Source organism: Branchiostoma belcheri, unplaced genomic scaffold (assembly GCF_001625305.1).
Source record: "Branchiostoma belcheri isolate BF01 breed outbred unplaced genomic scaffold, Haploidv18h27 scaffold97, whole genome shotgun sequence".
Lineage (NCBI taxonomy): Eukaryota > Metazoa > Chordata > Leptocardii > Amphioxiformes > Branchiostomatidae > Branchiostoma > Branchiostoma belcheri.
The window spans coordinates 434384-449505 of record NW_017804653.1 but is presented as its reverse complement, the minus strand read 5'-3'; the positions used below and the strand labels follow the sequence as shown (position 1 = coordinate 449505).

At 41.3% G+C, this 15122-nt stretch overlaps 2 protein-coding genes across 2 annotated transcripts in view; one reads left to right on the top strand and one right to left on the bottom strand.

The window, feature by feature from the left end:
- Positions 1-46: 46 nt before the first annotated feature.
- Positions 47-1785, top strand: LOC109461874. The gene is made up of 3 exons (XM_019758344.1): positions 47-278; positions 877-1050; positions 1504-1785. Exons 2-3 carry the CDS (start codon positions 877-879, stop codon positions 1768-1770), a joined length of 441 nt encoding a protein of 146 aa, XP_019613903.1. The 5' UTR covers positions 47-278; the 3' UTR covers positions 1771-1785.
- A 2661-nt stretch (positions 1786-4446) lies between these two features.
- The window catches only part of LOC109461880, a 12600-nt gene continuing 1924 nt past the window's right edge, over positions 4447-15122 (bottom strand). The window contains exons 2-3 of the mRNA XM_019758350.1: positions 7361-7427; positions 4447-4625 (exon numbers count right to left, since the gene is read on the bottom strand). Coding sequence (XP_019613909.1) covers positions 4491-4625; positions 7361-7427 — 202 coding nt within the window. The 3' untranslated portion in view covers positions 4447-4490. The remainder of the gene's footprint in view (positions 4626-7360; positions 7428-15122) is intronic.

The window sequence follows — 15122 nt, the reverse complement described above, 5'->3', positions numbered from 1 at the left end:
TTTATTAAAACTCTATATTTAAAACCCCCTAGGGTTGTAACAGAATCGTCCATTTTGGGGTGAACTTTAACCCTCCTCAGCGTTGCAGACGGCATGATCGAACAACAAACCCGTCAGAAATTCCCGCCAGTTTCCACAAAAAATAGTCGTTTTAGGCCCAAAATAACCAACATGTAACTTTCTTCAGGATTTTAGGGAATCTTTTGACCAAAGCTGTTGATCGGGCCCGTCATTTTTGTGCCAAAAAATCGTCCGAAATAATCCGATCAAGCTGCAAGGTAATGTATGCATCAAAGTCATGGCAGGACTAATGCAATATAGTGTTTATGGTTTATTATGGTTTAGTGAAAACACTACCATGTACAAGACAAAATTATAGTTTCTCAGCTTTGGAATATAGTATGAAATGAATAAGAAATTCAAAGGTGTATCCAAATTTTGGCTTTGTGTGGTCTTTAATTGATTATAATTATCTCCAAGCAGATGTAAGGATGCTCTATGCATGTTTTTGTGACATTTGGTCATTTTTTTTTTAGTGGTCTGCAAATTGTCCAATTCTAGTCGCACATGCATAATGCTGCAAAACAGGGATAAAACAAGCATGCTCAGGTTTGAGATACTAGTAATGTTTAAAACATCATGTTGTTTAATGAATGAGTCCCTCCAATAATCTAGCCTGGATGCCAGACTCTTCCAAAGGGGCCAATACACAGGCCAGTCTCCAGTCAAGGTCTATAGTAAAATTCTTTGGGGACAGGTTGGCCCTGGAGCCAGGCTAGGCTACATAAACTGGCCCTGACAACTGTCTTGCACCCGGGCTATACAGATTTTGAGCTCTTGCTTTTCACTGACTTGTGTACTCCGTCCCTTCCATAGATGGCAGTGCCACAACACCAAACCCCAGCTGCTGTGCCATGGGAAGACTTTGTCCACATAAACCTCCTCCAGTACGGGGCAGTCAAGGGCGTGGCCCTCTTTGGTTGTCATGGAAACCTGGTCTACTCCCAGGGCTGCCTCTCCGATGGGAGGGACAGGGAATTGTGGGGCCAGGTGAAGGATTATTCTTTTCATGAATGTAACATAATCTCCAATTAGAGCTTTTGGTGGCTATCTGCAAAGACTGTCTTTGCAGCCACCAAAGATGTGCTTGGAGACATGTATTGTCCTGTATATTCTTGGAATTTGACTTAAAGGGGCAACCCAGCCAGCTGGTCATCAGAGAATTAAATGTACACAAATGTATCTATGAATAAATATTGTTATTTAGAATTGTACTGAGAGGTTCAAGGCCTTCTTTCATTCTCTCTATAGACCATAAGACCTAACATTACATTGTTGCCCAAGCTTAATAAAATTTTACACTAGGTTAACAAAGCATCCTTCCTACCATCCTCCCAAGCCCTTTCTTGTTCCTCCCTACCTTCATACCTTCATTCATGTAATGCTACCTACTTCCTGATTGAATTATTTTTCACAGGTGGAAGATTGTTTGTATTTTGACAGGTGAAAGACTTGTTCACCAAACTACCACCTGAAGAGGAGCGTCAGGTGAACCGAGTCCTCACCATCCCTATGGGTCAGAGGTCAGCCAACTTCCGGATCTACCAGATGACCGAGAACAGCGCATATGGAACAACGGAGAGACAGCGACACGGGGTCGTGGTGTGTCACCTCCCGCTGGGGATCCTCGTGGCTCTACACGAGGAAAGGTTTCCCGCCAGCAAGGCGGTCTCCGTGGTCGAGAATTTTTGTGGTCTGTTAAGAGCCTGATTTATAACTACAAGCTGCGCTTACTTTATTTATTTGTTTGAAATTGCAAAGACACAGTGGACTGGTCGAGAACTTCTGTGGCCTGTTAAGAGCCTGATTTATAACTACAAGATTTTCACAGCGTAGGGGTCAGGTACAGAAGGGCAACTTTCACGGCGCAAGTGAAAGGAGGAAACCCATAACCCCCTGAGATACTCTACTATTTCGCGCTTATTGAGGGACAGATTTTGTGAAGTCTGCTATAGCTTCACAAATATGCTCAAACAGCCTAGTGAGAAGTATGAACTACAAGCTGCACTTACTTTATGTATTTGTTTGAAATTTCAGCGTCAGTAAGGCAGTCCCAGTGGTGGAGAATTTCTGTGGTCTGTTAACCTAAGTTATAATTAAGGGCCTAACCTAAACCTACAAGCTGCGCTTGCTTTATCTGTTTTGTTGAAATTGCAGCGGCAGAAAGGCAGTCTCAGTGTTCGAGAACTGTCATGATTTGTTACTTTAAGGGCCTGATTCAAAACTACAAGCTGCGCTTACTTTATTTATATTATTTAAATTGAAGCAGCAATGCAAAGACTACACTTGCTTGCTTACTTACTGCCCTTGATTCCATTCCTGGAATGTGGGGCAGCAACAAAAGCTCTCCAGTTCCTTCTATCCAGGGCTGCTTTCTGGATACTGTCTCAATTTGTGTGGCTGAAATTTCCCAGCTCTTTTAACAGTTAGACTTGGAGAAAGTTTTTTTAGGAAAGCCCTACAAGCTGCCAGTCATCATAATTTTTACAAATATATATCTCCATTTGAAATAGCTAAGAGACTTGGTAACATACACATCAGTGGTCAAGAACTTCTGCCATCTGCTAAGAGCAAAGTGCAAGCTGCAGTTGTTCACTTGTCACCACTCTTTAGGCATATTGGTGGGAGTAGTCAGTTCACCAAGAATGAAGTTCTGTTCAGCTAAGTTCTGTATGGTAATGTCAGGTATGACGGGTGTTAGGTAAGATATCTGGAAGTACTGTGATATGCCTCTCCTTGATATTCAGGATTGTTATATCTTTTATACATGTGTTTTTATAATGATTTTATAATTTTTTTCTACAACAGCCAGGTAACTGGCTTGTGTTTTACTACTACTATTTTTTATCTTTGTATGTAAATTTGTTGTAAAAATGATATTCTGTACTATAGTTTTTTGTGTTGTTTTTGCAAATATGTACATAAAAAATCATACTCTGGTTCCCTTGAGTTTTGTTTGAAGTTTGTGACTATAGTCTTGTAAATTGATCAGCAGACAAATATGAACAGTGTCAAAGTACGAGGCACTAGACAAGAAAAACAACAGAGTGGAGATGAGCATCATGTGAAAATTTAATCTTCCATAGAACATGGATCAAAAGTATATTCCTTACTAACTTCATGTACATTAATAAGAATATGTGATGCTATGTTGGCCATATCTTAAAGGTATATCATAAGATAGTAATGATAACAAGGCCATTCAGGCTCTTATGGTAAGTAGTAGCTTTTAAGAGAAGCCTAGGTGGCAGACAAAGCCAAAACAGTGTAACACTTTAAATCTTTAAATATATAGTAATTACACCAAATTCTAATGGCCATGAGAACAGCAGGATACATATTGCATAGCAGGCTTTGTACATTAATATTTTCATTAGCACTCAGCATTTCTACTCAAGCGTTAAAATTCTTATATACAAGACAGCAAGGAGGAAATACTCTGGTTGTTCCGGTAGATGAGGGAAGCTTTCAAATCACAGACAGTTGAAAATCCATTCAGTCTCTTTGTCTTACAATGATAACATAATGATAATTATGTTATTCCAGTGTGCAACAGTTAGAGGTAGTAGTGTCCACTAACAATGCAGGTTCAAAAACAGTTAAATGTAGCCATATAGTGAGAATAATATGCCAGGGGAGATTGGCCACTGTAGAGTTAGTTCATTTGCCTTATGATAATCTAGGAGGGAATGAATCTTCCAGTGAACTGACTCTTTTGGCCAATTATCCTTCCCTTTCTATGATCTGTACTCCCATAGGAAGGCCGGGTGGATGCTAAGAGGTAGACGGTTTCTTTATTACACTGCCCACAGGGCTGTCTTGCAGTTATATCTTCACCCACAAGAGGTCGCTGCTGCATTGCCCAAAATTGAGCTCATACAATAATCCTCACAACAACTATTCACATCCAGCTCCAGTAGCACCTGTGCGATTGAATAAGAGTCTAGCGAAGTGCCAGAGTCCATAGTGTCCTGGGTTAGTTGGTACAGTTCTCAATAAACAATTCCTTCCTGCAAGTTTAGAAAAGTTCTTTGATGTATGTAAGATTCTGGAGCAATTATCTTTGTAACAGTGGCCCAGATGTAGACTTACCATGTAGTGAACTGGCGGCAATAGGGCTTTACTATGAAGTATTTAAAGGGTGTTGTGTCGGACGATTTGCATATTGTACAATTTGTAGATGTCAGTGGAAATCAAACTCAATAATCAAACTTTAGATGATGAATGTCCCGATCGTGCAGCATCTTTGAGGGTTATGGGGTCTTACAGACCAGAGTCAAAAGGTGCTTTTGTCAGACGATTTGTAAATAATCATCAGTAGGGATCGAACCCCATAATCACAGTTTCGATGATGAAGCTTCTAATCATCATTTGAGGCTATGGGGCCTTGAACACCAGCATCAAAAAGGGCCTTTATTGGATGATAGATGTCAGTGGGGATCGAACCCTATGACGACAGTCTCGATGATGAAGATGATGAATTTGCTGTAGATCTCCTCGTACTTGTAGGTGAACCTGTCCTCCAGGCAGGCGCGCACAGCCTCCAGAAACGGTCTCTCCATCTTCTGTAAAAAGATGATATGAGGAAAAAGAATAATGATGGATAATTTCATCAGGTAGAGCATAGTTCTCTTTTTACACAACCAGTACAGAATCTCATATGCTTTCGGTTTTATGTCTGTCAGATATCTTCCTCAGAGCTTTTAACTGGAATACTGCTTCTCGCCGCTATTACTACATGTATCTGGTTGCGTGAAAGAAACCTCACTATTTCAGGTTATGATCATAACAATGTCAGTGGTGCAGTACTATTTTTCATCGTTAGGTGTCGCTCTTTAAAGACTTACTGAAAGTTATCCATATACAAGCATACCTGTTGTAGCTATCCGATTGGGCCAATATGTGCAGTGCTATTACACATACGCATAAACACAAGATTTTTACTTAACTGCCATTAAGTTATACTGGCGTCAAATATACTCTTGATAAAACTGGGACAATCTACCCGTTTTTGTCAGTCGCCCATGAACCAATTTCAGACCATAACTTTGCAAATTAAAACTAATCGTCCAGAGCAATGCAATCAGCCAAGAAAACAGGAATAATAATGACGATGAAAAGGTTGTGAATATCACCTTGTAATGTGAATATGATGTCATGGATGACCGCTATGATTAATTTCTACCCAGAACCAATTTTGTCTATTGTAGGCATTACAGATGATGTTCCGACCGTTTCATAATTAGTATCTCCCAGACTAACTACGCAGGCTATTACCTTCGCCAAGAAGGTTATGTTTTCAGGGGCGTTCGTGTATGTGTGTGTGTGTGTGTCTGTAAACACGATAACTTGAGAAGGCCTTGATGGATTGTCTTGATACTTGGTAGGTGGGTAGGTCTTGATGAGACCTCAAAATGATTAGATTTTGGACCCCCTAGCGGCTTGTTATGGTACTGCAGCTGAACTTCCGGTTTTGATATCTCATGATCTAGACATGCTATGGTGATGAAATTTGGATGATAGATAGCTCTTGTGATGGGGAAAAAGTGACTAGCGGCTTGCTCTGGAACTGCAGGGATATATTCTTGAAAATATTCAAAAGGGGATAACTCAAGAACCAGTTGACGGATCGTCGTAATTTTCGGTATGTAGGTAGCTTACGTGATGCTTAATATAATTATGTGACAATTATGCAAATATGGATGCAATTTGCATAATTAATGGGGAAATTCTATAAATCAGCTGCATTCCATGATAGGACAATTGAAGCTTGTGACATTGGTAATTGACAACGAGAGAAACACAGGAAGATATTGATTATGTTAATAATGACTTAATTTGCATAATTAATGAGAAATTTTAAAATTATGTAATGATAACTGCCTGGAATTTCATACTTCTGGTATTTGAAAGTTAAATTGAGGTGAACATCATTAAACATAATTTATTCAAATCAGGACCTCGTTTGCATAATTTATTAGGAAATGTTAGAATGCATTGTTTGTTAACATAAGACTTTCTTTTGGTTGAGATTATGATAAAATGATATAATTCACGAAAATTAGGTTGCTATTTCTTAAATCAGGGGGGAATAATCTATAATTTGTCAGTCATAAAGTTTAACATCCTTTGGCGAAGGTATGAGATCGGGGAACTCTAGTATTGAGAATAATTTACCTACATTTTACCGAGCACTCGGGGGAAATATTACCCTTACTCCCCTGGCCAATTATATTGACCTTATTTTTTTATTCAAATCCCGACTATCCTGAATTGCATGCTACTGGTGATGTTTCCAGTACTAGAATCTATCAAAATGACTAGTGTTATGACATACATGTAATGTTACCATAAGTTGTAAACAGACTTGAGGATACGTCCTTTAAAGTGACTACAAATTAACAGAAAGCTTTCAAATTCTATGCCCTTCGCAAATGTTAAAATAAATGTTGCCTAAGCCTTCCTAATTTGACCCAGTCTTTCGGCTAATCGATCACAGAATAAGTAAGTTGGGACAGGGATAATTTCAGCTGACAGCGGCTGTCAACGTAAAATCAGGTCAATGAGGTAGCCAGACTGTCAGGCGTGGTGCTAGTTGTTCTCCGGCACTTGTCGCAACAATTCTCGACTTTGCGACTCAGTGGCGTCGGCGTGTGGACAGATTTAGACTTGAAAACAAATTCATTTTACGTTTATTTGTGCACCAGCCACTTCCATTTTCTTATCACGGCGCAGTCTGTTCCTACGGTATTCTTTCCCATTGCTAGGGCCGTTAAAAAATATCGGGTTACAAGACGCAATTTTGGACTGTTTTTGGACTACTCGTAAAACATTTGAAAATAAACAAATAATATCAAAGAGTGAATTCCATCAAAATGAAATGAAATGATCGTATTTACATAGTTTTAATGTTAGGCCTTTACATGTATGCCGAGAAATAAAACCCACTGCGAAATTTAATGCATTTTTTGTTTGTTTGTTTGTTTATTTGTTTGTTTGTTTATCTATTTATTTTGGTCTCCTTCCAAGATATATTCCATGTCCATGACACACTGAACTAAATCCACCATGAAAGTAAATGCATTTGTTTGTTTGTTAGTAAGCTTTGTTTGTTGGCTGGTTTTGGTCTCATACATACCCATATATCCTCGGGATCCATGATTTTCATGTCGGCGTGTATCTGCCCCAGTCTCTTCAGCAGCGGGATGAGATAGTCCAGGTCGTCCAGAGAGTCTATCGCGTGGTCCAGCGTGTCGAAAATCCGCCTGGCCAGGTTCAAGAGGTAGACACTGTTCATAACTTCATCGTCTGTCAGGTGTCTTAGCTGGGGCCACTTCTGCTGGACCTCTGGGTAGTCGTGCAGTAACCTGGGAATAGATTTATGGAAGGAGAGAATGAGATTTGGAGGAGTAGAAGGTTCATGAGGTAGATACTGTTCACAACTTCATCGTCTGTAAGGTATCTGAGTTGGGGCCAACTTCTGCTGGATCTCTGGGTAGTCGTGGAAGGATAGAAGGAAGGAGAGAATAAGATTTAGAGAAGTAGATCCATGATAGTCAAATGTACCTGTCCTTGGTGCTGAACGCTATCCACAAAAAGCACGCAAAACGCTCATTTTCATACACGCAGGCATGCCTGTCTTTGGTGCTGAATGCCATCCACACAATCGCGTGCGCAAATACGCGCATATTCACACACGCAAACATGCCTGTCCTTGGTGCTGAATGCCATCCACACAATCGCGTGCGCAAATACGCACAAACACACATAAACGTGTCTGTCCTTGGTGCTGAAAGCCACCCACACAATCGCGTGCGCAAATACGCGCATACACTGGTAAACATGTCTGTCCTTGGTGCTGAACGCCATCCATCAATCGCGTGCGCAAATACGCGCAAAGACACGTAAATGTGCCTGTCCTTGGTGCTGAACGCCATCCATCAATCGCGTGCGCAAATACGCGCAAACACACGTAAACGTGTCTGTCCTTGGTGCTGAACGCCATCCATCAATCGCGTGCGCAAGTACGCGCAAACACACGTAAACTTGTCTGTCCTTGGTGCTGAACGCCATCCATCAATCGCGTGCGCAAATACGCGCAAACACACGTAAACGTGTCTGTGCTTGGTACTGAACGCCATCCATCAATCGCGTGCGCAAATACGCGCATACGAATACACGTAAACATGCCTGTCCTTTGTGCTGAACGCCATCCACACAAACTAGCGCGCAAATACACGCATACTCATACATACAAACATGCCTGTCCTTGGTGCTGAACGCCATCCACACAAACTAGCGCGCAAATACACGCATATTCATACATACAAACATGCATGTCCTTGGTGCTGAACGCCATCCACAGAAACACACACTGTAAAACCATCCATTGTAAAACTACCAATCAACATGATTTTACTTTACAAACATGACACAACGATTCGCCATTTACTGTGCTTATTCCAGCATTTCCCTACCAGCTTTGACGAAATGTGACCATAATCTTACTCTTAGACTAAAGATTTAACCTTCAATCAATGTCGGCTTTGAGAATTAATTCTTCGCGCTCCATCACCTCCTGACCCGAAAACAGCACATTCCGCCTCGTCAGCGTTCATTATTTGGTTACCCAGGTTAGTCCGACAATTTAACCCGGATTTCCCTATATAACCCTACGGGAAATACATCACGGGATTCATTGATGTATAATCTGCTTGCATCGTCCAGTAATACTGCCGTTATCAGCAAGATTTAAAGTTTCGCGTGCCCATCTATTGTTTTGACCCACCTCTCACCTTCCAACATCCAGCTAAAAAAATAGGGGGTGTTTGTGACAATGTGGTAAAATTTTCTTGGGTATGTTGGCCCTGCAGTTAAGGAGCTGGCCTGTGTAGGCCCTAGAGTCAAGGAACTGCCCTGTGTAGGCTCTGGAGCCGAGGAGCTGGCCTGTATAGGCCCTGGAGCCGAGGAACTGGCCTGTGTAGGCCCTGGAGCCGAGGGGCTTGTCTGTGTAGGCTCTGGAGCCGAGGAGCTTGCCTATGTAGGCCCTGGAACCGAGGAGCCGGCCTGTGTAGGCCCTGGCCGGAGCCGAGGAGCTTGCCTGTGTAGGCCCTGGAGCCGAGGAGCTGGTCTGTTTAGGCTGCTCTGGAGCCGAGGAACTGGCCTGCGTAGGCCCTGAAAATAGTCTGATACCCAGACTAGGCGGTTGTTGTAAGGGAATCCGCCTTAAGGAGTCTGGGATTCCAGGCTAACTGCTTCACCGCTCACATTTATCATTCTTAGCAGTTGGAAAACATCGTGACGCAGAATGTTTTCGTTTTTCGGGAATCAAATGCTCCACTAGGCCGAAAACAATGTGATAAGTGTGCTTTGATCTGTACACATGATATATATGTGATGTACTGTAAAGGTTTTCGTTGACTGAACCACCTTCCTTTGATGTAAAGTTTTAAAAGCTTTAAAACTTTCTCCGTGTGTGATGGTGGGAGCAAAGGGTAATGATCTAGAGCAACTTCAAACATTGTGTTTTAGCCCTTTGAAAGTATACCTTGGTTCTATGCCATGCGTGTCTATACTAATGGCCCCTTCTTACCAGGTAGGCGATTTAGTTTGTCAGTCGTTTCGTCACTTTCTTATCTAAAGCCTTTCATCCTTTAACAGATGGACTTGAACTTTGACAAGGCTTTTTGTTTGGACCAACAACCGCAGAAAGACTTGGAAAATCCTCTAAAAAGCTTTTATCGCACCTGTGGTCTATAAGCTTATAAATGCCTTCGCTGTATTCTCAATAATCCTAATGGTGTTAAAGCGACTAGGACAGTAGTAATTTTTCAACTATTACCTGGTCACCAATCCGACCTTCTTCGTAAAAATCTTAAAGATCATTTTTTTGTCTAGGTAATCCTACTAGTACTACAGATCTTAAGGAGGAGAATGAATTATTTTACGTCTTTCCTTGTAGTAAACGCAAGCTCTGAGTCAACAATTTTGAAACTCAGTATTCTTTCCCACTCTTTGATATAGATGCAGTCTTTATGAACGGTCATCCAGACATTAGTTTATAGCATTTCCCTATCCATATAGTCTAGTGTAGTTAACAATCCTGCAGATAATTTTGTCTCTATTACATTCTACAATGAGTGAATGAATTATTTTTACGTCTTTCCTTGTATTAAACGCAAGCTCTGAGTCAACAATTTTGAAACTCAGTATTCTTTCCTACTCTTTGATGCAGTTTTTATAGACTTCTAACGGTCATCCAGACATTAGTTTATAGCATTTCCCTATCCATATAGTCTAGTGTAGTTAACAATCCTGCAGATAATTTTGTCTCTATTACATTCTACAGTGAGCGAATGAATTATTTTTTACGTCTTTCCTTGTATAAAAGGCAAGCTCTGAGTCAACAATTCTGAAACTCAGTATTCTTTCCTACTCTTTGATTCAGTCTTTATAGGCTTCCAAAGGTCATCGAGACGTTAGTTTATAGCATTCGCTAGCAACATAGTCTAGTGTAGTTAACAATCCTGCAGACAATTTTGTCTCTATTACATTCTACAGTGAGTGAATGAATTATTTTTTACGTCTTTCCTTGTATTAAACGCAAGCTCTGAGTCAACAATTTTGAAACTCAGTATTCTTTCCTACTGTTTGATGCAGTCTTTATAGGCTTCTAATGGTCATGCAGACGTTAGTTTATAGCATTCCCTAGCCATATAGTATAGTGTAGTTAACAATCCTGCAGATAATTTTGTCTCTATTACATTCTACAATGAGTGAATGAATTATTTTTACGTCTTTCCTTGTATCAAACGCAAGCTCTGAGTCAACAATTTTGAAACTCAGTATTCTTTCCTACTCTTTGATGCAGTCTTTATAGGCTTCTAACAGTCATCCAGCCGTTAGTTTATAGCTTTTCCCTAGCAACATAGTCTAGTGTAGTTAACAATCCTGTAGATAATTTTGTCTCTATTACATTCTAGAGTGAGTGAATGGCCCTCCAAAAGGGTCGTTAAAGGCATCCAATACAAATTAGCATATGCTGGATATTCAAAGTCTCTTTTCGGACGATTTATTTATGTACCGAGTTGAATCATCCCAATCCCTCGGTATACTGATTTATCTCTGAGGCAAAAAAATACGATTTCGCTGTTTCTTTTTTGTTTTTCGTTTTAATGCCCACGATCATGATAATGATCATTCTGGTATACTCATTTTTACCTGAGTGAAGTGAGGAAAGTCGTGTAAGGTGCCTTTCCCAAGGGCACAAGATCGGTGACAAAGTAGGGTTCGAACCCGGGACCTCTTAGTTCCGAGTCGAACACGCTACCGCTACGCCACACGACCCCACTTTGTAGGCTGGTTCTAGCTATTTATGGGCGGTAGCGAAAAATAATAACGAGGAACCTGAAGTAGCTTGTTTAAGGGCTATTTCAATCGCTTCAAGTATGAAATGATGACAAAAATGTGTTTAGAAATTGCAGTAAATGTCAATATCAGACAGATTTCCTCATCCAGAATATTTCTTGTTTCGCCACGCTGAAATTCCATTGAATGCCTTTTTAAAAGTCTATACTTTCTGTATATATATATCAATTCGGCGGCAAGTCCATTAGAACCGTGCAGACGGTTAACAATTACTCTAGTGGCGTCCCGGGGAGTACGTATAGACCGATGATAACTACCTTTGTGCCAGTCTTACAGCCGCTGATTCACTCCTAATGCAGGGGCGGACTTCCTTCAGTTGTGCAAAGACGACGAACTATAGATTTTTATTGATTTTTTTCAGTCGCCGTGCCGAAGTCTTAGGTAATTAGTGATCCCAACCTTAGACCTAAAGGTCAGGGGTTCTAGACCCGCTCTTCCTTTCGGTCTTCTTTAAAACCAAATTTCACGCTGCTGGTGTATCTGAATGTAAGTCTCCTTGGGAGGAGACGTGAAGACATCTGCCTGCTTCTAAGACAAACGCCAACACCGCGACTTCAAGGACAAACTTAACTCTAGATAAGAAGGAGAATACATCATGCATGTCTCTTGGGCTAACGCTACTCAAAAGAGAGGACGTTGAGATGCTGAAAGCTTCCTTTCTACAAGTAAATCAAGCCTGTTCTCTGTCATTCTGCATTGTAAAGTCGAGAGCTTGGTTACGCCAGTACTTCATTTAAGACAGAGCAGAGTAAACAGACTAAGTGGATAAACAGATGAAGAGTGGGCGCGATGTATAAAATGTGACAAACAAGTATGTCGAAGAAATTGTTTAGAAAAGCTAGAAATTTACGTATTTCATGGCATCAGAAGAAAATCGTAGCGTGTCTTTGGTGCTGAACCCCATCCACACATACTCATGCACGCAAGTATAGTATCTGTCCTTGCTGCTGAATGCTATCCACACACGCGCGCACGTATTGATGGCTTTCAGCACCAAGGACAGGCATATCTGTATGCGAGTATTACTAATAGTGTATGTGTATTTGCACGCGCTCGTGTATGGATGGCGTTCAGCACCAAGGACAGGCATATCTGTGTGTGAGTATATGTGTATTTGCACGCGCGCGCGTATGGATGGCGTTCAGCACCAAGGACAGGCATACCTGTATGCGAGTATTACTAATAGTATATGTGTATTTGCGCGCACGTGTGTGGATAGCGTTCAGCACCAAGGACAGCTACTATATTTCTGCGTGTATGAGTGCGTGTGCTCGCGCACTTCTGCAAAAAATTGCAACACCCAATATCTTTTCCCCACCTACATATACTATAACACGAGGTTACTGTCGGTTACACTGAACACACTTGTTTACGAGTTTCTGAATCCGTCCCAAGGACGGCAACATTTCAAAGAGACTTTACGGCGGCGCTTTAACGTCATGCGCGGGCGCGACTACGCAGTCACCGCGGGCCTGGAACACCTCTTAACGTGACAAGTAGACTCATCCGTCACGGACTACCGCTTCGAGTACCGCTTCAGTCAGGATAATGTGGCCTTGACGACAGGAAATATCGGAAAAATTCGGAAGCAGAAAATCCAGAGAGACAACATGAAAAGGTCATCTAGATCACATACTTTGTCTCCCCCTCCGCTAATATGTTGCCCATGCAATGGTGAAGTCAAAGAAGCAAGTAAAGCAGAATATCTTCGTTTACGAGACTTTTGGTGAATGTCAGAGGGTATACTCTGTAGCATCTATTTGTACTGGTATACTGTGTGGATAGTATGTCAGGTGGTACCGTACAATTACTGACCAAGAGATTTAATGATCATTTTGTTACTGACAATCTCTGCACGTGGACGTCTGCTTGTCGGTGTGCCACATGTCTGGCAATAAGGCCACGGTAGACATGGGGCACTTCCACGGCCGGATGTACATGTGCAGAGATCTAGCTATTATGAAATTGTGCAATTATATATATTGTTATTATTGTCTACTTATGATGTTGTGCAATATGTTTAATTAGTTTTAACTATGATTGATTGCAATGTCATTTATGTCTTTGGGGAGGGAGCCTGTAAAGGTGGTCTCCACCTGTTTCTCCCTTCCCTTCCACTTGTGGCAAAGCTTGAATAAATAAATAAATAAATAAACAATGCAACAATGCTCCCTTCCATACAGAACTCAGGCCTGTCAAAACTATTTCATACATAATTTCAGGCGACTTTCAAACGACTCTACTGAAGCTACAGTTATAAGATCTAGAGTATGAAACCTGTTGGCTATAACGCAGTACTCTTCTGACATTACTTGTTGAACTCGTTGACATGGGCGCTCGTAGATGTCGATGACACTTTAATACACTGTAGAGTGCGGTGTAAGAGGATGTCTGTAGATTTTTTTGACGTCTATATTTCGAAGTGCATATGATGAAAACGCTGAAGTACTACTTACCCGTCATTTGCACGTACTGGGGATTTTATGTCCACAGTACTCAGATGGATCATTGAAGAGGATGTAACGTGAATGTGCAAGTGCGTTTCTGAATTTATCAATTTCATGGAGCCACAACTGTAATGGATAAGATGTATGATATGTGGGGATAGTTTTCAGCACCAAGGACAGGTATATGTTGTGTGGGGGGAGTTTTCAGCACCAAGGACAGATACAGTTGTATGAGTAAGTGCATGTTTGCGCGCGCGTGTACAAAAAGCTACTTTGCTTAGCGTAGAACGCTAGATATCGATGATGTTGATAGATACACAGCACACCTAAATATGTCACCAAAACATTTTAGTCTCTCCAGGTTTACGACCATGAAATATTATACAGAAGCCATCAAATTTTAGGCCTCAGGAGTCTCCAACAGGAATGCCTCTTGGTGTTACAAGAAATTGGAAGATTAGTCTTCTAATAGAGGAGAATAATTTGCCAGCCGCCAAAGAAGTTCCAATCACCTACACTGAGTAAACCGGGCTTTTCCTGCTTACATCACACTCTGGCAAATTATCAAGTCTGTTTCAACCTATTCCAGCTACTCCTTAGGGTCTGTCTGGCAACAGCTGGAAATCAATTTTCACTTCGCTGGTAAACGAGGTTTCAAAGTGGTGCTCACGCGTTTATAGATAACGCTATTTCATGGCGGAGAAAGTCCTTTGATCTTTGCAGAGATTTTGTATCTCCTTGAGGCTTTCCATGAACCAGTGCGACGGATACGCCGGTGTTAAATCGGCAAATCAAAGCCACCCAGCAGAGGGTCTATCTACACAGGAGGCAACGTTTTGTACACTACAGTCCAGAGTCAGTATACTAGTAACAGGCAGATATTTTTAATAGTAACCCGTAGCATGCCCGTAGCCAGGATTTTGAATGGGGGGGGGGGGTCTTCCCACTGCTTGATAGACCAGCGAGCGCCGAATGCGGGAGGTTCCTAGGGGGGTCCGGGAGTATGCTCCCCCGGAAAATTTTGAAAAATGAACCTTCTGAAATGGCATTTCCTGCGTGTTTTTAGAGGTATTTACAAAAGAAAAAAAAAATCAGAGATAACTTTTTTTCAATGACGATTCCAGCCTGGCTGGTGACATGAATCAGTCCATGTTTTAAAGAAAAATCTTGGACCTTTAGATAAAAAGT